At 38.5% G+C, this 25,824-nt stretch overlaps 1 protein-coding gene across 2 annotated transcripts; it reads right to left on the reverse strand.

Moving 5' to 3' along the window:
• On the reverse strand, positions 1-24,370 carry hnf4a (hepatocyte nuclear factor 4, alpha). Of its 2 annotated transcripts, none has more exons than XM_086276513.1 (10): positions 24,213-24,370; positions 4,432-4,606; positions 3,985-4,079; positions 3,360-3,466; positions 3,113-3,268; positions 2,480-2,567; positions 2,225-2,377; positions 1,844-2,080; positions 1,565-1,687; positions 1-1,106 (listed from the first exon to the last, which is right to left on the reverse strand). In XM_086276513.1, exons 1-10 carry the CDS (start codon positions 24,319-24,321, stop codon positions 964-966), a joined length of 1,386 nt encoding a protein of 461 aa, XP_086132639.1. In that variant the 5' UTR covers positions 24,322-24,370; the 3' UTR covers positions 1-963. The 2 variants fall into 2 exon arrangements, with proteins under 2 accessions (XP_086132639.1, XP_086132640.1); XM_086276514.1 differs by lacking the exon at positions 24,213-24,370 and adding an exon at positions 5,697-5,894.
• Positions 24,371-25,824: the final 1,454 nt, after the last annotated feature.

Consider the following 25,824-nt stretch of genomic DNA (forward strand, 5'->3'; position numbering starts at 1 on the left):
TAAAAATAAACCGTAAGATTTATTAACTCAACTTCACATTGTAAGGCAAAACATTACCTGGTTTTGTAAGGCAGTACAGGTTAAAAGGCACAATTTATTCCATCAGTTAAACCATGACAAAGTACTAAACAAAACAAAACAAACAAAAAAACAAACAAACAACATACAATATACTTTTAAAACCGAGCACAACATATTATTGGGAAACTTCTTTAGCATGTCTGCCTGTGACTTTTTAAAAGTCTCTGTGTATACAGCCTGCCAAACTTGGTTATACTGGAGTAAATTTTAAAACTTGAAATTTCACTCCTGTAAATATGCATATCCCAGTGTATAAAACAAACCCCATATATTTTAGTTTTGCCACAAAATATTTGAGAGCAACTCGAAGGAAAAGCTGAACTCTTTAGAGGAATTATATTTAGCTTTTTTTCTGAGTTCATTTTATTGTTAAGAAACATAAAATAAAAAAATAAAAAGTTAAACACTAAATATATGACAGTGTAAGGCCTGTTGTAACATTCATGAAATACTGACATGATTACTTTGCCATTTCTAACATAAGCCTTACTGCACACACTGAGGACATGCATAGGACACAATGGAATTGAAGTTACCCAATAATGAGCTATAATATATACAGCAGTGTACTTCTAAGTGTCAGTCTTACAGAAAGGCAGTAAGCCTAGAAGATCACAATGCTTATGGTTTTATCTGGCCTTCACTGAACCATGAAGCTCAGCTGCAGCTGCATACATGTACAAAGTGATGCCTGAAAACTCAGGCTATCAATCTGTAAAGACCACACCTGCAGATTTTTATTATAGATATATATACAGTATTCAGCTACTTTAGGGTTCCAGTCAAGTTAACAGCTTCAATGCTGATTGTGTATAAACATACATGTAAAGACCCTGGTTTAATTAGAAAAAAAAACTGAAGGAATAAAGATTTAAGGGGTTGTTAAATGGCCTCCTGTTTTGTAATAGTTGGTTGAGGGATGGAGGTTGGCTGCTTGGGAACAGTGGCTATGACCCCCTGAACCATTTTATAATGTTCTGAGCTGGAGGCAGCGGGTGGAGATGGAATTGGGGTTTCAGGAGTGGCTGAAAAGTAGAACAGAGAGAGCAGTTACTAATGTGGAGAAACTACAGCACAAGCAGGTGAATATTTATTATCTTACAGTGTGACGCAGGGGTAACACAAGATTCCAATAAGGAATAAGCACTTTTGTGAAATTTGTCAGAGCATTAAATATGCTCAGAAAGAATAACAGAAGTTTTCTTTTACAAAATAAGCCAGATTAGTTTCTGTGAACAACTTAGGGGATTATTTTACCAAGCTTATTTGGTCTTCCAGCTACCTGACTTGGCTGCACATGGAGCTGCGTGAGGAAAATTTGATGGGCTCTCTTCATTAAAATACAACTGATTAATGATTGTGATCACCTTCATTAGACTTGAAGTTTTTACCATATGTAGCAATAAAAAACCCTGACAGTTTTAAGCTAATTACAGACACCAAATCTTAAATGTAGCAATGCATTAATGTATTTTGTGCTTACAGATTTGACCATTATGGATTGGCGTTGGCATATTGCTGGTCACTATAACATTGGTGCTGAGGTGCTCCTGAACCAGGTGAGGATGCAGAGAGTGAGGTGCATGTGGTGCTTCATTAGCAGAACCTGGAAGAAAACCCCCAACAATTGTCAGTTAATCATAATTTATTACTGAATAGTGGTTTGATGCAGTTCTGTCCACTTAATGCAATGCCTACTGTTTCAGAATTCATGCTATAGTAAATTTTGCTAAACCTATCTGTACTGACAACCATTTCTCACCTCCAAGAAGCATTTCTTGAAGCAGATTGTCAATCTTGGCCATGCCGAAGAGTTTCACAAACTGGATCTGTTCAATCATTTGCCAAGTGATGCTCTGTAGTGTCGGCAGGAGCAGGAGAAGCTCTCCAAAACGGCCTCGAGAGTCATATTGCCTGTCGTTGATGTAGTCCTCCAGGCTCACCTGGACCTGGTATCGCATCCGCTTGATCTTTCCAGGGTCACTCAGACCTTTAGCATCTATGGGCAAATGTTAGCAAAGAGAAATGTTTTGATGACCAACATCTGTATATAATGTGGTCTAGCTGAGTTTTTCAAGTTTTCACTCAAGTTAATGGCTTGGAAAGAAGCTCAAGAATCTGAAATGTTTGTCAGCACTAATACCTGGGTCAAAGAAAACTATGGCTTTTAAGCAGGCATATTCATTGTCATCTATCTGAAGCTCTTGGAAAGGAAGCACCAGCTCATCCAGGATTCTCACTGCTACTCTGCCCACCTCCAACTCTGGGCAGTTTCTGGGAATGATGTGGTCATTTCCTGCAGGAGAAACACATTGAAAACGCACCATTGGAATAGGGAAAGAGCATGATTATATGCAATATGAGTGCAGTATCACACTGCCTTGTGTGTCAGTTTTACCTAATAAGAGGATGTCTTTGTAAAGCATGGACCTCTTTGCAGCACCGAGAAGGAGATGTTCTCCTGCATGAGCTCGAAGCAATGCCACCTGCAATGAAAGTGAATTAAAAGACAGTTTGCTATGAAATAATAACTCCTTTATGTTATACGTGTTTATATTATAAAGTTCTGTCTGGGGTTTTTTAAACTCCCCTTGCATGAATCTCACTGGTTGAACTAAAATTGGCAAAGAAGGCCATCTCACTGCATCAGCAAATCAGTTACTAAGGCTCGGTGATCACACTGTTAATGATTCTGCAGTTTTGTTTTGTTTTTTTCAAGAAGCAGTGTGACATTAAAACCAGCTCATCATGTTCCAACTGAGGATTAAAACACATTAACCATTCTGGTTGAAAATTTTAAGAGAGAGTGATGAAAAACCCCGTCATCCTTAGAGACTGGAAAACTATTTTCTCCTCTTTTCTTTTTTCTTTTTTTTTTACTGCAGTGTTATTTGATTAAGGAAGAACATAGTCAGTGACAGTCCCACAGCCACGTGTCCCTCAACCCTCGTTATGGTTTTGAGTATACTGGTTGATGAATGACTAGAGTGTCTATATCACTGTGTGCACTCTGTCTGTGTATGGGTCTCACCTGGTCATCCAAGGGCAGGTCACAGAAGGCTGGGATGTACTTGGCCCACTCCACTAAGACCAACAGCTGCTGTTTCATAGACTCACACACATCTGTGATGGTGGCGATCTTTTTAGTCCGTATGTCACCATTGAGTATAGGAGCAGGGGATGTGATCTACACAGGAAAATGCATTTATGAAGTCATTTGAGGTCTTGTTACAGTTACAGTAGATATGAGCCCCAAACATGATGTACGGCCACCTTACCTGTCTTGACAGTACGTCTGCCTGGATGAGTGCGTTGATGGATGGTAAACTGCTGTCTTCATAGCTGGATCTCCTGGTGCTGATTCTGTCTCGTTCGTTCTGTACAGCTAAAAAAAAAGAACATTCACAGATTTATAATGTGGCAGCAAGATGTAGGTTGCATTTGCAAAGCAAAAGATAAAAGTGGAACTTTCATGCAGTTATATTTTTGTAAATGCAAGAAAAGTGTTGAATTTTCTCATTTCCTTTGTTGCACAAACACGGAACACAGAGTGATTTGAAAGAAAAATATGTCTTCCAAGGTTGTCATGTTTATCAGTATATGGCTGTTATTGCTTGGAAATGTTTGCTCAGCATAAGCTGGTCAGAGACTTAAGCACTCCGTGGAGTGAACATTAACAAAGTAGTCCCCTCCTGGGTGTTGCAACACATTTAGACAAGTCATATCAATTTAGTGGAGACAGCTCAAGCTCTGGTAGTGATTTGCTGATTAAATTCTCTTTTGTTTTGAGAGGCAATAGATTCTATTGTTTTGAGAGGCAATAGATTCTATTGTTTTAACACTAAAAAATTCACATAGATTGACTTTTTTGACTGGTTTAGTGAAGAGATAAAAGTCATCTACCTTCTTTCTTCATGCCAGCTCTGAAGCACTTCTTCAGTCGGCAATACCTGCATTGATTTCTCTTGTCTTTGTCCACAATGCATTGTCTGTTAAACCTGTAAAAGTGAGTGGATTAAGTTTGTTTGTGCTATCACGGATTTAAAAAGGAAACTTAATGAAGGAATCAATACAAAGTGAAGCAATTGGATACAAATTGAAATAGATGAAGTAAAAATTCCAGATGCTTTCTTTTTCAAGTAGCTTAAGCATGAAGAATATATACATATATATATGTAATGATTGCATCCATCAACATTTAATCACGAGACTGTAATCAGAAGATTGCAATCTTTGCTTGTCTACACAGTGGCACATAACTGAGAATTAATTGCATTGGCTAGATGTCCATTGCTTTTTCATTGTCACACAAACAGTAGCAGTATTTTTTAGTTGAAGAGCTTCACTCACCTGCATGAATACATGTGGTTTTTCCGGACGCTGCGTCTGAAGAAGCCCTTGCAGCCATCACAGCTGGAGGCACCATAGTGTTTACCTGTAGCTCTGTCTCCACATATGGCACACAAACTGCCTGCAGCCAGGTGGCTCGCGGCGTTCATGTTAGTGCTTTCAGCTGGTGAGGAGTCTGACATGAGAGAGAGAGAAAGGGAAAAAAAGGCTCATCAGGCCAACAGGCTTTTAGGTGATTAGCTTTAAATCACCGGAACAAGATGACCTGAAACTCGAAGAAGCGTCTTTTTATTTTTTTTTAATATGACTTTATTTCTAATCATATGCCAGACAGCAAACTTGAACTGCCAGGTTGGTTTAATTCTAGGCGTGAAAGACCGAAGTGAAGACACTCATCAGCTCCACTGACAGCTGATCAAAAGCAGCCCTCCAGAGAACTGCAGGGATCTGTTAGCAGCCTGAGTAGCTCAGATAGCGTCAACAGAGCTCAATTGATGTAGGTTTGATTACCTATGAAAGGCAATCGATGGAGACAGTTTTTGTGTAAGCCACTCTCACAGTCACCAGAACAAAGCTGATTATCATAGAGTTTGCCATGACACATGCTAAAGAAATGTACAATATATAAAAGTGGTAGGCTGGTTCTTGGAGAGTCACTTTTACATATTTGTTCAATGACAGAATATAATTGTGTAAATTATTTAAAAAAAAGTTTTGTGCTTGGATAGGTCCCCATTAGGCTTTCTTTTTTTTGCTTCTTTGGAAATTTTAGAATCAGGATCAGAGCCAGATGTCATGGGAGACTGCATATACAAATAGGTTGGTGTCACTGTAAGCGCATATCCAAAAACGACATCCATTCTCCTCAGTTTAGACTCTGTGGGAACAGACCGTTTGTAACAAGAGAAGGGTGATCATGATACTAAAGCTACTGCTTCATCACTGAATGAAGATCAATCCCCTGTAATCAGTCTGACACCACATCCCTGTACAAGCTGGAACAGGTTAAAATTGGTTGGGCCAAATGACCCAAGTGCACTGAGAATACATCAGTCTCGTAAAACAAAATCTCTTAATGTTTTATCACACCCAAGGTGATAAAAGAAGACCACTGAACAGGATCATCTCTCTACGAGCAGGAGCAGATGGACAAATGACCCCTTTTATCACTTCACGCCAGAACTCGCGCTCTCCTCTCCCGACCAAAGTTTTAAATCAGTAAAAGTTTCAAAGTTCAAAGGCAGCGCTGCTTATATGACACTCACCTGCACCCAAGGGGAGCACTTGCATGTTTTCGAACTCTAGCGTGGTATAGGCTGGGTCCAGAGCTTCGCTGTAGTCTGCCATGTCCATGTCTGCTAGTTCTTTAGGCCAACAAATTCTCAACTACTTGACTGTGGGACAGAAAGACTTGTCCAAGAAAGTAGAGTGCCCCCCTCCTTCTCCACCTTCCTTTCTCACACCCCCACACACCTCAGCAAACCCCCCTCCTTCTTTCTGGGTCTAGCTCCGCCCAGTGACAGGACAGCTCCTTGGCCCAGTTGAGTGGTATATGGACCTACTGGTGTTAGAGAGGTGAACAGTGACTGACAGCAGAGCTGGTGTCCTTCTCTTCCTTCCCTCATACCACTAACCAGAGAAGAGGTGGAGTGTCAGTCCGGTTGATGGTTAACCAGAGTGTTCACTGGTGAATCACAGGGTTGTTTTTTTTTAAGAGATAGCACAGCTTTGATATCTGCCATCGCTGCATGTCAGTAATGGATAAACATTTCCTCAACCTGAGCTATGTCAGTTCACTCCTACTACATCATTTGACACCATTTTGAACTTTTCATTTTATAGCTGACACTTTCCTTGCATGCCCATATCACATGCACACCAATTAAAGCTTGGATATTGGTACAAACGAAAGTGCCTGCAAAAAGACCTGGAATTAGGCGGAAAGTAACTAATTCCAATTTTTATGAAATTTTATAAATTTTGAAAGCACTTCTGTTTGATGCTACTTTACATTTCTGCTCCACTGTGGAAAAACATTACAACTTTTTTCTTGCCTTTTAGCTCAGCAGCCCCCCTTGTCTCCCCTCTGCAGGTCAGCTAAAACACTCAGAGGCTGCCTTTTGTTGCTTAAATATTCAGAAAGCTTGTATGACTCCAGGTCCAAAGCTTCCAACCGATCCTCACAGATGCTCCTCTGCACAGATAGAATAAAAAATATCGAAACATTCCTCTGGTTTTGTTTTTGATATTTAATATTAACTGAGGCTTATTCAGGAATCACTCCATGACAACAGACATAGTTTGCACATCAATATATTACGGAAGTTATTAATTATTATTTTAAACAGAGGATAAATCATTATATCGCCTAACTGCTTATAAAGCAGTTTAACTTTAGAGCCAGCTTGATTACCTTGACCTTGAATAATTGCACTGTACTTTAATGAGATAAAAAGTAGAGGAAAAATACTTTTACCACCACAAGATAACCACAATCAAATAAAATTAACCACTATATTAAAAACATACTTCCATGTGTATTACATTGCTCGGAAATCTGAGTTAATTCTGCCATAATTAGCGGGGGAAAGCACAAATGATGCCTTTATGTAAAAGCCGTCATTGTTTGTGCAAGGTTCACGTGAGGCTTTTTCAAAAGCTCCAAGCTTGTTGTAAAGGCGGCTGCTCCTCTGAGAGACAGCTTAGATGACTCAGAGGAGCCTAAAGAAGCCTTTTAGAAAAATAAAAAGAGTAATGGTGGGTCAATTAATCATTCTTTACAGAAATTTTACATTTAATGCCACAAAATATGCAATAAAATGCAGTGAAGTGACACCGGCTTGTTTTACAGTTTACAAGGTTACAGATTTATTAGTTGTGGGTAACATAAGTGGGTATAAAAAAAAAGCATGAGCAGACAGAGTGAATCTTTTAGAAATGCACAAACATACGCAATTCTGAAACTGAGATTTTTAAAGGTAAACAGTGACCAGAGTTAATCAAACATCTGGCCCCCTCTGCCCCCGAGGATGGAAAATAGTTCAATCAAAACCTGAGTTACAGAGTAGAGAGGCCAGCTTGATGCCTAGATTAAAATCTTTCATCCAAGCCACCAACTTTTGCTCCTATCCAGTTGTCTCTTACAGGAAAAGGCCTTATTCATGACAGCAATACAATGCCAAAGCACAGTCTGCACACATTACAGCAGCATGTCTCCCCAGTAAAAGAGTCCATGCTAAACTATCCAGTCAGCAGTCCACATATGTATTATGAAGCAAAAACTAACACAGAGGAACCTATTAAGGAGTTCATTTAAAAAAGTAAAGCATTTAATCTCCTCAGTTGTTTTCTATTTACAGTTATTAAAAGAGGTGATGATAAGTAGCATTAATTATGCCTAGTGCAAGCTTTGTTTTTTTGTCAGGTTTCAACATTTGATATATTCACTTTGTTCAGTTTTTTAAGTTATAAGGTAAATCATTTGAAAATCATTGAATTTTTCTTTTTTTTACATTTTACAAAGTATCCTAAATCAGAACTGCTGTTTACTAGATAATTTCTCTTTTTTGGTCCATAAATATAGAAGAAGTATTACGAAGCCATTTCTAAGGCTCTGGGACTCCAGTGAACCATAGTGAGAACCTTTATCCACAAAGGGAAAAAACTTGGAACAGTGATGAACCTTCCCGGGAGTGGCCGGCCTACCAAGAAAAGCATCAACGACTCATCCAGGAGGTCACAAAAGAACCCAAAAACCTGCAGGATTCACTTATCCATGTTAGGGTCGGGATTCATGATTCAACAATAAGACAACAATAAGAGACCAGGCAGAAATGGCATCAATGGGAGAGCTTCAAGCAGAAAACTGCTGCTGACCAAAAGGAACACAAAGGCTCGTCTCACATTTGGCAAAAAACATCTTGATGAACCACAAGACTTTTGGGAGAATCTGGACTGATCTGGAAAGTTTGAATCCTGTTACATCAGGCGTAAAACTAACACTTTCATAAAAGAACATCATACCAACGATGTGATGGTCGGGGCTGCTTAAGAACCTGGACGACTTGTTGTAACTGACGGAACCATACTTTCTGCTTTCTACCAGAAAACCTGAAAGGTCATGCATGCTTGAGTTATGCAGCAGGACAATGATCTGAAACACTCTACCGTTCACCCTCCAATGTGGCTGAATTACAACAATTCTGCAAAAAAAGAATGGTCCAAAATTCCTCCACAGTGATGTGGAGGAATGTGTGGATATACAGTGGGGCAAAAAAGTATTTAGTCAGCCACCGATTGTGCAAGTTCCCCCACCTAAAATGATGACAGAGGTCAGTAATTTGCACCAGAGGTACACTTCAACTGTGAGAGACAGAATGTGAAAAAAATAAAATAAAATAAAATCCATGAATCCACATGGTAGGATTTGTAAAGAATTTATTCGTAAATTAGGGTGGAAAATAAGTATTTGGTCAATAACAAAAATACAACTCAATACTTTGTAACATAACCTTTGTTGGCAATAACAGAGGTTAAACGTTTACTATAGGTCTATACCAGGTTTGCACACACAGTAGCTGGTATTTTGGCCCATTCCTCCATGCAGATCTTCTCGAGAGCAGTGATGTTTTGGGGCTGTCGCCGAGCAACACGGACTTTCAACTCCCGCCACAGATTTTCTATGGGGTTGAGGTCTGGAGACTGGCTAGGCCACTCCAGGACTTTCAAATGCTTCTTACGGAGCCACTCCTTTGTTGCCCGGGCGGTGTGTTTTGGATCATTGTCATGTTGGAAGACCCAGCCTCATTTCATCTTCAAAGTTCTCACTGATGGAAGGAGGTTTTGGCTCAAAATCTCACGATACATGGCCCCATTCATTCTGTCCTTAACACGGATCAGTCGTCCTGTCCCCTTGGCAGAAAAACAGCCCCATAGCATGATGTTTCCACCCCCATGCTTCACAGTAGGTATGGTGTTCTTGGGATGCAACTCAGTATTCTTCTTCCTCCAAACACGACGAGTTTATACCAAAAAGTTCTACTTTGGTTTCATCTGACCACATGACATTCTCCCAATCCTCTGCTGTATCATCCATGTGCTCTCTGGCAAACTTCAGACGGGCCTGGACATGCACTGGCTTCAGCAGCGGAAGACGTCTGGCACTGCGGGATGTGATTCCCTGCCGTTGTAGTGTGTTACTGATGGTGACCTTTGTTACTTTGGTCCCAGCTCTCTGCAGGTCATTCACCAGGTCCCCCCGTGTGGTTCTGGGATCTTTGCTCACCGTTCTCATGATCATTTTGACCCCACGGGATGAGATCTTGCGTGGAGCCCCAGATCCAGGGAGATTATCAGTGGTCTTGTATGTCTTCCATTTTCTGATGATTGCTCCCACAGTTGATTTTTTCACACCAAGCTGCTTGCCTATTGTAGATTCACTCTTCCCAGTCTGGTGCAGGTCTACAATACTTTTCCTGGTGTCCTTCGAAAGCTCTTTGGTCTTGGCCATGGCGGAGTTTGGAGTCTGACTGTTTGAGGCTGTGGACAGGTGTCTTTTATACAGATGATGAGTTCAAACAGGTGCCATTCATACAGGTAACGAGTGGGGGACAGAAAAGCTTCTTACAGAAGACGTTACAGGTCTGTGAGAGCCAGAGATTTTCCTTGTTTGAGGTGACCAAATACTTATTTTCCACCCTAATTTACGAATAAATTCTTTACAAATCCTACCATGTGAATTCATGGATTTTTTTTTCACATTCTGTCTCTCACAGTTGAAGTGTACCTCTGGTGCAAATTACTGACCTCTGTCATCATTTTAAGTGGGGGAACTTGCACAATCGGTGGCTGACTAAATACTTTTTTGCCCCACTGTAAGTAGTAAGTAAGTAACATTTATTTAACTCTCCTCTGCAGCTGTGCACTGTCATTACTCTGGCAGCTTCACTTTATATCCTACTTTATTTATATAGCACCTTTCGAGACAAACAAAGTGCTTCACGAAGAAACACCAGAGCATTTCAAACAAAAACAAACAAAAAGTTAACCAAACACAATTCCATTGCATGGATCTTAATAAAGGAAATCATCATCTTAAAACTGCATTTTGTATTTAGTCAGGCTATTTTTGATCTAAGATTAACATTAGTTTAACGATCTGAAACATTTGAGCGTGACATATATACAAAACCTAAGAAATCAAGAAGGGGGCAAATACATTAAACACTAAGTGTAGTAAATCTCATGGTTTCCCTGTACAGTGTAAAGACCAGATGAGTAGAAGTTGACGGTAATTTAAAAACTGTTCATGAGTATTTTATTTAAGCCTCATATACAAAAATATTTACTGTATAATTTAACAGTTTTCATTGAATGTAGCTACACTTTAAATTACATGTGAAGGTAAATGTGCCACTTTTAAACTGAAAATAATGCAGCATTGGTCATTAGGCACACGTGCACTCAGTGAATGATTTTCATGCCCAGAATCTGATTGTTTACATAAATAACTTTTGTGTTTGCGCAAAGCAGAAAGCAGGCTCATCCTGCATGTCACACAGCAAACAAGAGCCTTGTATTTGCAGAAAAAGTACCTAGTACATAGCAATAGGTCAACGATCTCAGGTTCAGACGGACCTCAAAAGCACTAAACCCCATGTAGGTGAAGTTGTTTGTCATGTACTCAAATTATACGGTGGGCTCATAAAATTATTTTTCTTCATGCAGGCAAACATCCATGCCTGTAGGCTTCTGTGTGTGACTGAGAGATGATTTGCTTAATGATTGATAAAAACCCCTCTTACTAAGAGCCAATCAGAAAGGAAAATGGAAGCAATCAAGTTCTGATTAAACTACTGTTTTTCTGAATGTCAGGAAAGGTCACAGATTCATTTACAGTTAAGCTTTCATGGTAATTAGACACTATAAACAATGCAATTAACGTAGACCAATTATCAAAAAATGATTAGCAGCTTTGTGCACACTCCTACAGTGTGCACAGGTGATTGTTCTGTATCAGACTGGAGCATGTTGTTTCACTTGTGTGTGCAGAGGTCATCCATTACAACATTGCTTCATGTTCGATCCATGCTGCTCTTCTGCAATGCCCATATTTGCTCAAGAAGTGTGCTGATTATTTCAAAGCAGTCAGCGAGCGGGGGGAGAGGGAAGAACTGATGATTGGAGAATCAGTGTGGAGCTTTGAATGAGTCACTGCAGCAAATCTTATCTCCCCCTATCATTAAAGTACTTGTATCATTGCTGCTATCTTAAGTTTCTGTGAACTCCTCAAGGAACAGTCATATATGGGACTATAAAATATAATCTGCATGGTTATAGCTTTCTTAATCATAAACCCACAAACTGTTTTGATATGTTAGAAAGGGCAGGCTGAAATTCTTCCGTGACTTATCTGTGATTTGTGTGTGTGTGTGTGGGGGGGGGGGTTAACATACTGTACATTTCCTCAAACTGGACTGACACGTGCAGGCTCTCTGGGCAGCTCACGTTCTTGCTGATGCCAAATTCTAATGTAGCCACTATATTTAAATTAATTAATTAAAGACTACAACTCATCTTAGGCAACATTTTTCTAAAGGTATAGTTTAATATGACTGTAAATGTCAGTTTAGCTTGTTTAGTGTAGCATAAAGACGGCAATATAAGGAGAAGCAGCTAACGCGTGTAGTTAAAACAGCTCCAGTAGCTATGCTAATGTGTTACTAATTTTATTTCATATTGCTCATACAGTCATTCAGTCTAATGCTAAGAAGTAAATCATTCATTATTCATTAATACTGGTGGTAAGAAAATGTTATATAGCTGTGATAAAACAGCTCAGTGTGTCAGTGTTCCTGGACACAAATTTCCTGTTCTTGTTTTCGTGTCCCTGAAAATAATGTTTAGTTATTTTTTTTATTAATTTAGAAAATAATAATAAATTTCACTTTCTTTTTTTCTTTGTCCATCTAAATGAAAACACAAAAACAATGTCAAACACAGCAACAGGTGGCGGTATAACCCTAACTGTATAGAAATGTTTGCAAAAATAAATGATTCGATGGTAAACAGCCTGACTGTAAACAAGGAAATGAAGATGCAATGATGAGTTTCTGAAAATCTTAAACCTGGACAAAGTTTTTCAAAAGCTTACATTTCTGGTTCAAAATGGCAATATACATAGAAAACCTATATTTACCAAGATATATGTGTACGTGAGAAAAGGGGCTCAATTTATAGGCTAATGTAGTGAAGTATGAAGTCATACAGCATGACAATTCATTGTTTCCATGAACTTGAATAAATACACATCTTTTAGGTAACTATTTGACGTTTTTCCACTTGTATTATTTTTCAGTGTTTTTTCTTTTTTTTTTTTGGTTTGTATATTTTGTTATAGTTAGCATGGTGATGCAGTAAAGAAACTGTGCATTCACATGCTTCTCAGATGGTCATGTTTCCGTAGTTTGGGAACATTCTTCTGACTTTGTTGTATGTTTTTAAGTGATAAAAACACACGTGTTAAAAGAAGATGTGTTATTGTGTGTTTTATTGCTGTTTTATTACACTGAGCATTCAAAATACATACTGTTGGCTGTTTACAGTAAAATATTGCACTGACCTGACCTGTAGGATTATTGCAACTAATCTAGGTCACTTAACTCGGACAGCAACTGTTGTACTAAAACTGGCTACATTTCCTCTCCAGAGCACTCATATGATCCTTTATAAATAGGAGCAAAACCACCAAGGTCAGATTGTGTAGTGTTCTGAGAAATTACAAAAAACCAAGAGCATCGCAGACTCTGCAGGCCTCAGTTCATGACAGTACAGTTAGGGAAATGTTGAACAAGTGTGGCTTGTTTCTAAGCCGTACTTGTGCAGGAAAAATGCAACGCTGCATCTGAACACACATTTGGTGAAAACACATCATATCATCACAAACATTTCATACTAGCTGTCAAACACAGTGGTGTAGTAGTAATGATTTGATTTGGAGCCACAGAATTTGGGCACCTTGCAGACACTGAGCCTACTACGAATTCTTGTGCATACCAAAGTATTCAAATTAGAGGTCTCCTGTGCATAGAGACAGTAATTGCAGGTACACCTGTTGTAAACAGAAGAAATCAAGGTATTGCCATCCTGACTTTACCCTAACTGAAATGTTATGGTAGGACTTTAGGAGAGCAGTGTGAACCAGTTCCTGCACAGAGCAATGAAGCAACATTATAAAAAGGGTGAGCCACAATTCTTCTACACTTCTGCAGTTATAAATATTATAGTTATACAGAAAATTATTACTTTAAGTTATTGCTGCTAAAGGTGGTTGTGCAAGCCATTGAATACTTATTGTATGCTTAATTTTCACTTTCTTTTTCTTTTCTCAATGTTAGAGCATAGATAAGCCGCAATGGAAACTTGTGTGCATGTGTACTGCATACAAAACAACTACTATCAGGTAAGTGCCAGAACTTTAAAGCCCAGGGTCAGGTCATAATGCTTGTGGTGCTGTAATACTCAAAAAAAATCTTTATGACAATTCGAACCCCCCAAAAATACAATCAGTGACTTCTATTTAAAATATAATCAAGAATGCAAGATGTGTAGTCAGTGATAACATGATAACTTTACTAGTTATTTTCCAAATTGCTGAACTCCATTTTCCAATAATGTTCACATGAAATGGCAAGCAATAGAACTGCCAAACACCTCATGAAGCAGTCAGTGATTGAGTTAGCATGCTAACATTGTACCTTTCTATGTAGAGATGCTAACATATTTGAAGACTCTTTTTTTTAATCGTGGCAACAAATCTCATTCTTAAGGCTGTTACACAACCAGGTTCCCAAGACAACAAGCCTATAACTCGGATTATACATGTGATTTTGATTAGGTTTTTATTACCATGTTATTGCCTCTTTAAATATAGGAAATTTTAAAACCATAAAAAAGTTAAACATTACTAGTTGGGTTCAGTATGTAGCTGTCATGTGTATTAAATCCTGACCAGACATGGCTACAATGACAGTTACAATAACACACCACTGTTGTCATTTGTTTCTATTGGTACTTTAGTACTGGAGTTGTGTTGATGTGCGGGGACCAGATTTACTTGGCAATTGTGATGCAGCAGTTAACAAAACCACTCAAAACAGTCATTCATCAACAGTAATCACATTTACATGTGACAGCTTAAGCTTATCAGCAAGTCAATAGTGTGTGATTCAGCTCCATGGGGGCAGAATATGCATACAATTAATGATTTTTTTTAATTTATTTGTCTTGTAGCAGCTTTTTCTCTGGTTGTATTAAATGCCGTTAAAGGATGATTGTCTTGCTTTGTTTTTTAAAGTAGTCAAATGCAGGGATTGTTTGAGTGCTATTTATAACAAAATATAATGAAATAAAGTGAAATAAGTAAGGATTTTTTTCTTTTTTTAATGTAGTGAACAGAATATAAATAGAGTCTTAAGCCAAAACTGAATTTTGATAAAAGCTGCAGCTCAGCTGGCAATGGCCATTTGACTTTTAAATGAAGTGGGAGGCTGCCATGTTAAAATGTGATGGGCTAGACTGAGCTGTCTTATAATCAGTCACCCAAACTCTTGCCCCGAGGCTAAAAGTCAAAGGATCGCTGAGACCTGATGTAATACATGTGTGATTCTCCCCTTTGAAATTTCAAACTCCAGTTTGTGAACAAAGTCCTGTCTATCTTCTGAATAGGAATCTCCGACCACTGACCAAACTCCATTTGTAACCACTGCCTATTTGTACCTTCTCCTCAATGACTACATTTCATTTCCCCAAGTCCGATCTCAAAGGCAGGCGGCAGGGAAGCAGCATAATAAAATCAAAATGCAGAAACCAGCAGCTGGGAGGAAAAAAGACGAACGTGGTGGCCTGGAAGAGTTAATAAGATGTGGAATATAAACTCTCCGGGGACTTATTTTGCTTCTTTCAAAGAGAGCTTCACCTTAGTGGAAAAGCAAGGCATAACCAGGAATGTGTTGATGTTGATAAGAGGAAAACAGAAGGAAACAATGTGCTGGCTGCAGCAGATTTAAGGCCGGCAGAAAAAGCCTGCTGCAGTAGATGGAGGAGATAGGTGAGTAGAGTGTCATGGCAAAGACCTTGTCAACAGATAGCTATCTGCAAATAACACAGCTTATGCAAGCCCGTGTGGTTGAGTGGGGGAATATCATATTTTCTGGGCTAGTGGAATATTCTGTTCCTATAATAATGCAGATTTATCATTTAAGAAGATTGAATTACTGTCTTGCATCATTTTCTGATGGTTTTATGTGAGCATGTTTATTCAGTAAAATTGTGTTATGCGTTACTCCCGCCTCTGTAGTGGAAATTACTTTGACAAAGCTCATATAAATATCTTATTTTTCCTGTCAAATATTAGCATTCTACTTACACAGAGAAGATAATGCAATCTCAGAGGCCCACGAAGCCTTACTCATTAAAAGCCAGTTTGTCACCTTTATTTACACAGTTTTTAAAGTTTTGTGCTAAAATGACAAATCGGATTGCCAAAGAAATCCTCAAAGAGCCGTCTTCATGTTAATTAAAACGATTTCAAAGTTTTATCATTTAATGTTTACAACCACTCTCAGTTTACTTTTAAATTAGCTTTCTGAAGATGATTTTCACCGCGGCTGAAATAAAATCTTTTCAGTGAAAGAGCAGGCAAGTTGTCAAATCGCCCTCATGATTACTGTTTGCTCTCATGTAATGATAAACCAAGAGCGTCTATTAGTTGTGTCATGATATTATAAGAGGTTAAAGATTTAGCTAATAAATTAGATAGGCTGATGGAAAATTATATTACAACACCCTTTTCCAGTTTCTCTTTGTGACTTCTACCCACTTAGCAGACCACACTGTATTTCTGTTTAAAGGCACTTTACTAAGGTGTATTTCTTTACAGATATTAACTTGGGCCACCAGTATTTCTTTATCTCAAAGATTTATTAGGCCATTCAACCTTTCGGTACGTCTTTCATAAATATAAAACTGAAAGCGACACACTTTACAGAAAAACAAATTCACAAAAACATGTTTATACTTCAGTCAGACTGAAAACCTCAAGTAGCCCCTGTGCACTAAATAAGTAAACAATTACATCAATAAACATGAAGACCTATGCACTACGTAAATCAATCACAGCATGTGATAAGGGTCTGTAATAATTAACCCTGTTTTGCTGAAGATTCATTTTGACTGCTTTTCCAATCCACTCTGTCAGCAGCTCTGCTCGGAGCACCTTTATCTCTCTAATTCTCTATAGGTCCTTCAGTGAGCAGCAAATCAATAGACATTTAACCTAGACAGCTCGAATAACAAGACGTGAAGTATTCAACGCTGCCCTGTCAACGTTAAGTCAAGAGTGCTTTTTGTCCAGCATCTTAACTTGAATTGTAATGAACACAATACACACAGAGTGTTGTCTTTATTTAGCAAGACGTTATCATCACAGCATCTGTAACATCAAATATTTTTTTTATTGTTAAGTGAATTAACTCAGTGAGCTCATTTTTCTCACTCATGTTCTCATTTTAGTCCTTCTGCCTGTCACTGAGGTGACCTGATGTTCTCATTTTATGCAGCACCTTAACAGGTCTGTCAGGGGTGGTGAGCAAAGTACTGAAAGTTTGGAGTAACAGTACCCTCACCAAGTGAAACAATACTCCACTCTCGTTATGTTTGAGAAAATTCTCCGCTTTTTAATTTCAGTAAAAGTAGCCACTCTACGGTGGAGAAATACTTTGTAACAAATTGCTACTATGGTGCAGTAGAGGATTACTTGGTAACAGTTTGTTAGAATGGTACACTGGAGAATTACTTTTTAACAAGGCGTCACAATATAGCACAGTGCACTCACCTTGTTATAAGTGAAAGTACTGTATGAAGTGCACAGGAATAAGTATCAGCATAGTTTATTCTATAATAATACATTACATGTTTTCTTTTTGATAATCTCAGTAAGTAAACTGTAACCGCAACTAGCAAATAAATGTAGTGTCGTAGAAAGTGTAGTGGAGTAGAGGGAAAGCAGCATAAAATATGGAAACAATGTAACCTCATCGGGTATTTTGCTAAATGAATCTGCTAAACTATGTGAAATGCAGTCAAGTGGAAAGTACAGTATTCCCATCTGAAATTGAGAAGAGAAGAAGTCATATGTAGAATTAAATGAAAAATTCTCAATTGAGGTTAAACTGGAAGGAAGTCCAGTTGGTGGTTAAGCATGGTTTGCTTCTTTCCATCACTAGGCCCTCTACTTATAGTCCAGTGTTTGTGTCAGTGCTGTTGCTTTCATCAGTGTCAGGTAATATGAAATCATTGCTTATCACTGCCATCTTGTGGACATTCAGCAAATCAACACTCAATCCACTTCTCTGTTAACCAGGTTCTTACTACAGTAGTTGTTTAATGCACAAACTGTTGAAGCTCTGAAACGTCCAAAATATTCATGATAGAGTCAACTTATTGTAACACATGTTCAAAGAAGCAGCTCTGGTAGGAATTAAAATACCCTTTTTTGTCAAAGCAGCTTTGCAACATGTTTCTTTTGAAAGCCTCGAGCAACAACAGAATATACAACAGAATATTGTGTTCATTTTCACAGTACTGTCTTCAATCTTCCAGGGGCTTTACCTCAAAGATTTTAACACACACACAGCAAGAAAAAAAACAAACTACAACTAAGTTTATGTGTCTTTTACCTTTACCCGGGTTGGTAAAGTGGAGGATTCCATCCTGGCCATACATCCCTGGGAAAGCTGAGCTCTGACAGTGCGCCGACCAGCTGTGTGAAGGCCCATGAGCCTCGTCGCCTCTCCCAGGCCCGGCCAGGCTGAGGCAGGCTGGGAGGAAAAGCAGCTACTGGATAGTGTTGTTTGCTGGGGCCACCAGGCCGACTGTAAGGGCCCAAGGCACATGGGGATAATCCCCTAATGCCTGTCACAATGAGATTTGATTGGAGACTTGAACACTCGGATTATTAGTGTCAAGAGAACAGTGTGTAATACCTGCTCTCCAAACAGGTTGCTAATTGGGCTTTCTGCCTCTGTTAAATACCCAAGAGGCACACTGAGATTTGTTAAATGTCACATTTGATGTCAGCACAGATTAAGTTTCATTTCATTAGCTGAGTGGTTCCTTTACCCACTAATGTAACTTTAACATAATGCAAGCTTCTGCTATTTATATTATTTCACCATACAAAGGGTCATGTCCCAGCATAAGGAAAAACCCTTACAAGCTAGCTAAAGGGAAAGATCAACACAAAGTTATAAAATGAGGTAACTGATTTATCAAAGTGATAAAAGGAATGGAAAAGAAAACAAATATTTCATGGTGGCAAAAGTGGACATTAGATAAGCCTTGCTAAAAAGGACTTTTCATTTCATCACACTATGGCTCCTTATGGAGAAAGCCCACAATAACTCAATAATAGCTGAGTGATTTTATCTGTCATTTGAGTCATAATCTGACTCAGACCTCATAAGTCTTCCTGTGCTGTTAAATCTTGCACTTATTACATAATATGCAAATGCTGCAGCTTATTTCTTGGTTATGTCTGACTGAAGCTGTGAGGAACATTAAAGTCAAAGTGACACATGTCTTGATTTGACCAAGAGCACTTCAATTTATGTAATTTAGTTTGATTCCTCCAGACAGTCTTACCACATGGGCAAAGTGGGCATGATTTTTGATTTTTAAGAGTGTGTGAGTATCTGTAAAAGCCCTACATTTGCAAGTGAGAAGGCCTAGATGTAAATAAAAATGGACAGAGGTGGAGCCAGAGAGTTTTTATAGGGGTGGCCAGGCAAACAAGTTAATGATTTTTTTCCCCCTAGGCAAGTCACCGTGGGCCAAATGTTCAGGTTTGGTCACTTATTTTGACCATATTTCTGGACATACTATAAACTATTTCTTGTTTTTGGGTATTCATATTTTTTTTTTATGTGACAATAATCTAAATAGTGGCTGGTTCTTGTTAATATGTGCGAGACCATCAGCTAGAGAAATTGTAACACAGTTTGTAACAATATGATGTAACTTGATGTAACTGTTAACATGAATGTAGCTACAGTACAAGACAATACTAATCTTCTAGTGTTTTGAGAGTGTACATTAGCTGTACATGTATAAACTGTTAAAATGATTGCTTCAAACAATACTTTCACTTTGAAATAAATACTGACCAGTAAATGCATCTGTTTCTGTATTTGCTCTTTTTTTAAGTGTTTCCTTCATTTTAGCTTTGCTCTTTAGCTCTAGACATAGTTAAATTATATAGGATTATATAGATTTAACTCTTCAGTAGCTGCTTTTCCACCAGCTCACTGATTGCTTTCACTTTTAGAAGTAGGCTAACGCAGCCAGAGGACCCAGGTGAAATCCATGCAGGTACAGAGAGAATAATTGAACTTCAAACAGGCCACAGCCAGTTGCTGAACCAGGAGGCAGCAGTGTTAATTACCAGTAGCCTGTTTTGTTAGGAGGACATCTCCTCAGTGTACTAATTTTTTTAATTTTACTGCAAGAGATTGAACAATTACAAACTCTGCTGCACATTGCAGTATTAAAACTTTTCATAGAAAAGTTCATTTTTGACCTAGAAACATTATCTTGAAGTTGCCAAAGCAACGGCCACATCAATAAACACCAAAAGCAACAAAAAAAATGTCATTTCCCTGTCCATACTAACTCCATCTACAATGATATTTATAATCCAATCCAGAGCTGCAACAAAGCTGTAAATGAACTTGACCTGTTTATAACCTAGACTTTATGACATTGCTTCACCTGAAACATTAAATGCATGACTGAAGCAACGAAAGTGGCTGTTCTGCCACCAACATTTGAAAAATGTGACACATTTTTTGACAAAATTACTTCTTTAGCGACCTATCAGTAACAACCTCTGCCTGTAACAGAAAGTTTCATTATTTAATTTGTAATAATAATAATTGATAATTGTATAAATTTGAACTTTGTAAGCATTACTTTGTTTATGGTTCATGCAGAAGTTATGAGAAGGTTAAACCTTTGCATTGCAATGTGTCAGTGTTTAGAAGTACTATTTTTTTTTTTAAAGATGCCATTATCATGAGAAATCCTCATCTACATGCCAGTATGATGACAAAAAAAAAGAGTGCCTTGAAAAATATTTTGTGTGCATAGCTTGATGTGTCTAATGTAGAATGTGCCCTGCTGTCAAGTCTTTCAGCTTTTTAGGCAAACAGATATCTGCTGAGGGTCTGTTCAACGGCTGTTGTCATGTTTGCATTCACCAAGTGTCTCTGCCCCTCTGCAGGGCTTGGGAGTTTGTCCAGGCTGCGACCGTTAAGCAATTAATCCCATGTGTCTGACACAAACTATGTGTGTTCTATGAGCTATAAGTCACCTTGCTAAGAAGGTTTGTCAGCTTGTGCCCACAGCTGAGTGTGAAGGAGTGAGAAACCTGCTAAAAAAATACATAATTTATCATAATATATTTTATCATCTTGATAAAATCTCAGTAGGAAGCAGACTATTTTCAGGATGTGGAATTATACGGTTTTGCAATAGAAGTAACATGAGCAGAGGTTTGTAGCTTGCTTGGACAAAGAAGCATAGTTTAACCTGAGCTAGGCCAAAAAGAAGCTTAAACTACGCAACTGCCAAAGAATGTATTTACAACATAAATGTCCTGGTTTTGGAAGATTTGTCAAGCATATACTGTAAACAAGTCCTCCAAGAAAAGCTTACTATTGTATTCATTAGAAGTCAGTACTCCAAACAAAAAGAAAAGAAAAAAAAGAAAAGAAAAGAAAAGGTTTTCTGCTTTTAATGTTTGCTAGTTCTGTAAATTAGCAACCAAGATTATAGTCTGCATTGACTCGATAGGGTGTAGCTTAAAGAATCACTTTTCATAGTTTTGCTTTTGTCAACAAATCATATGAAAACTAAAACTGTATTTCTTAGTAATTCAGCCCCTCCCCAGCCTGTCTGTGCTGCTTAGTCACTAGAGACTTGGTGGAAACTTTAGAATAAGCACATTCATAAATTTTAACTAAGTAAAATATAAGATCTCTGTGCTGTATTTTTCTTCTTATTTTACTTTTTTTGAATAAAACTTGGGGTTTAATGTACATTTGGTGAGTATTTAGGCAGCAAATTCACATTCAGTTTGCATTTGCAACAGCATTGATACCAGCACTGCCGTCTTCACCTGCTCCAGATGACACACACCTTTACTAAGTAAAGGTGCACAACCTTTCCCCCCTTACTAGAAGCTGGACACATGAACAGTAGCACTACAAACACGATGAAGCATCTTAAAGACTGATGCCTTGGTCGTTATTACGACTGTTGGGAGGTCAGTAAGTCTCCTGTTTTAACAACAAGTATTAAACAGTTATCTGAAGTGTTGACCTTGCCACTGTCCGCATAAACATGAACAATTTAAGTATTAGCAGCTACCTGCAGGTAGCAACTGGTGGCTATAATAAAATGGTAATGTTAATGTGGTCTTGTCTGTCTGTAACATTAATAAACAGTATAAATTTAACAGGATAACACAGTTAACTGCAGTATTATGTTATTAGGTTATTACTGGGCACGATTCAAAAAACAGCATGAAAATCTGAATTTTCGGATTCTGAACTTGTCATCTAACACACACATACACCGAATGCACTGTGTTGTTGAGGAAAATGTGAGGACAAAGAAGTTGATATTAAGCGGTCCTGTTGTTTCTAAACCCGGAGAAGGAGGAAACAAAGATGCTAGGTTCATTCAAGTCTCCGAAAAAAGCAGCAGCAGGGAGAATTTCATACTTTGAACCAGGAGTTAAAGCTGTATCACAACTGCTTTCATACATATGTCAGGATGTCAGGGGGGCAGTTTGAACTCTTGTTGGCAGAGTTGGGACCACATCTGAGGAGGCGGATGAATCATTTCAGAAAGCTAAAGAAAAATAAATGCTGCAAATTCATCCAGTGAAATTACGCGGTCGGTGTGAATTTGCACATTAAGAATGGGTGAATCCAAAAACTATTTTTAAAGCACAAAATATTCTAACAAATTTTACACATCTGATGTGTAAAGCCTTCAGGATGTCAGTGGAACTTCCATATTATGGTCTCCTAATGTGTCTTCAACTGTGCTCAAGATCAAGGTCAGATTTTACTGAAACAGGATTCATTTGCTGTGGACACGACTGTGAGCCTGCTTAACTTCTCAGTAGATTTAAATTCTCATGGCTTTGTGCGATACAACCACTGAAAACAAAATGCACAGCTTTCTTTCTGTGTGTCACGCATGATGATCACCTGTGACTGTAATTCTAACTGACAAAATAACACATCAAACAAAACTGTATAACTGAACAAAATCATGATGCTCATTGTTCTATACAGTTTCTCTTTATGCTGCATGTACTGTGTCATAATGAAATGAAATCATCTAGAGATTTATGCCGTAACAAAAACCCCTCACAAAACATGAATTGTAAATATAATTAAATAAAAATATTGTCCTGTCAGCAACTAAAATAGCAGCCTGGAAATCTTATCCCTGTCGCTTCACTCTTAACTGAAATGGAAAAGTAAATGGAGCTGGATGTAAACCGGCCAATGCAGAGAAAATTTAGAGAAGCATGGGGTGTTCATTAGAGAGATTAGTGTTAGTATATTCCCAGTTAGCTAGCCCATAGGGGGTTTGCTTGCCAGCTACAAAGTCCTAGAAGCAAGCCTGGCAGCGACAACCTTGAAATACTGCTGGACACATATATGAGAAGTTATTTTCACTATCTGAACTGACTTTCACTTCAGTGGTCACTAGGACTGAAATGTATGAAAATATCACCTCCTTCCTTTGTACAATTCACCTTTTCTGTGTAGCTGTTCCTTTTGCTGAAAAAATAGCCTACATATAGCGATTTGGCATAGTGGCACGAGAAGAAATGCAAGGAGGGAAGGAATAAACGAGCAAAGGCAGACTTAAAACATTGGACGGATATTTTCATTTCTCATTTGGCCAGAGCTTTGTTTAAATGGATTTGCATCCCTGGTGTGACATGCAAATTATTTAATGAATGACCACAGAAGCAAAAACTAAACTCCCACCAACTGCTGCATCAGACAGCTGGTATGATGCCGAGTAAGGCCTCTCTTGAGATGGTTCAAAACAGTTATGACAAAGGGGCGGTTTGTGTGCCTGTAGCAGCGATGTGTCCTTCTGCTGTTTTGTGTTTGCACAGCACCTTATATTGTAGCCATAAAATAATGCAGAGGCTTGTCACAGTGTCATAGTGAGGTTAAAATGTCAGTCTTTTTATGGATAGTGTAACTCTACAGAAAGAATGTTTTCAGAACTCCGTAAAAAATATCCAGTCCATGAGCACAGCTTGTCAAACAGAGCAAGCTTAAATCATTTCAAATCAGCCTGTGAGCCCTGTCACACTCACTGTACTCTTACAGCTCTTACATCTCAATATCTCTGAACCATCATCTCCATCAGGCCCAGCTCCCATGGCCTTTTTTTAACGACCTCCATATCTCTGACACACCTCCTGGATTACAGCCGTGTGAAAAAGACAGACATGTATGGTGGTGATATTTGCACCCTGAATCCCTTGTGATCCAGCAGAGCTCTGGAGCCAAGCAGCTGTTGCACAAAAACACTGAATAAGAAGCAAAAAGAGGCAAGCAGCTGCCATGCTTAGCCTCTTTTTAAACTAGTCAGCCACACGGATAAAAGCAAAAGTGTGTACTCACCAAATGGAAGTTCCATACTTGAACTGACTTGTGAGTTTACATTGACCATGTCGTCCTCTCCTTCCTCCCGAGCATATGTTTTAAATCCACTATTTTCTCCCCTCACCATAAGGTGTAAAATGTGGAAGTCTGGCGCAGGGTGCTGTAGTGCGAGAAGGGTGTTGTTGGTGCAAGGTAAGGCCGGTGTTGCTGCTGTTATCTTATTGATTTTCCTAATCTGGGCAAATGTGGGTGGGGAGGTTAAACAGTAACCAGGCTCGTATGGACACCAATCTATATAGCAGCTGTAGCTATGGCAACATGATGATAGAAACTCAAATAGACATAAAGTTATTGTGCTCTTTTCCCTCTTTCTCATCACCCAACAGCCATTTCTCAGTTGAAGATGAAAATTGTGTAAGAATAAGAGTTTATGTAAAATAGAATGAAAGAAAGAGGGTGGGGAGGGACATAAAAGACAGAGGAGTGGAGAATGTACTGAGGGTGGCAGCAAGCATACTGTATGACGAGTGACATCATCAGTTTTGTTTTGACTGAGGAGAAAACATTACTGCTTAGCCGTTATATACCTGGGGCCTGAACTCTCTGCGGATGCCAAAACATCCTCCCAGCAGAGATGGAAGCCCACCTTCATTTCATTGGAGAATGAGTTTAAATCAAATATATCGTTTGATTTAATTTCTTTGGCCTATAAGCTGTTGAGATGTCTGCCTTCTTTGAATGTAATGAAGCTAGTTGGCTCTTTGTCCTGTGCAGAAAAATACTCAGTTATGACACAGGTATTCTAAAACTACATTCACCAACCAAAAGAAGGTGCTCAGCATGATAAATGTGGCAATCATAAGGTCAGTGTGTGGCTCCTTCGCTCTACATTTGGGAAGTTCAACATTATTTTTCACCCCAATGCTTAAAGGTAAAGAATATGTGTGTCTGTCTGAGGGGATTATAGTGTAAAAGTGTAAAATCACTTTTAATGGCTAGCAAGAGTTGAAAATCATAATACAGCTATCAATTTACAATGTTTACATCCTGTTACAGTGTCACAAGCCCTCCTCTGGCTTTCTTCTGCTAAGTGAGACGGTTGGCGTGTAAACATGGATGCCATCTCCTCACCGGAGCTTTAAAGTTTGCAAGCTTCACGCTTCAGTTGGTTGGCAGGTACGGCTTGGTAGACAGAGATTAATTCCCAAATGAAATTGCTCACAAAATGTTATGTTTTCATCCTTGAGCTAACTGGGACACACACCAAACAATCTAAATGGATAAAAAGAGACAAAATCTGTACATTTGATTTGGAAACAAGCCGTCCTTTACGATAATTCTATATCGTGCTGGCACATTTCAGCTGCATGCAAACAGACATTTTTGCTTCCATAGGGAAATTTGTCATATTTTCTTTGGGCACCTTCAAAAATATGTATTAATTCTTTCTAGTTGCTTAGTTTAAGACTGGCTGAAGATTGCAAAATCCACTCTCTGGCACCTCTAAAGCTCATTAACTAACACACTGATACTGCTTGTTAAGTTAAAATCGCCTAAAATGTAAAAAACAGTAAGTGTAACAGCATCTAAAGAAAAACCAGGTTAAATATAATGTGTTAATTTAATAGGA

Source organism: Aulonocara sp. 'chitande type north' Nkhata Bay, linkage group LG20 (genome assembly GCF_057382095.1).
Source record: "Aulonocara sp. 'chitande type north' Nkhata Bay isolate Kocher_YH1m ecotype deep benthic linkage group LG20, A_spYH_male_GT1.1, whole genome shotgun sequence".
In the NCBI taxonomy this organism is placed as follows: Eukaryota; Metazoa; Chordata; class Actinopteri; order Cichliformes; family Cichlidae; genus Aulonocara; species Aulonocara sp. 'chitande type north' Nkhata Bay.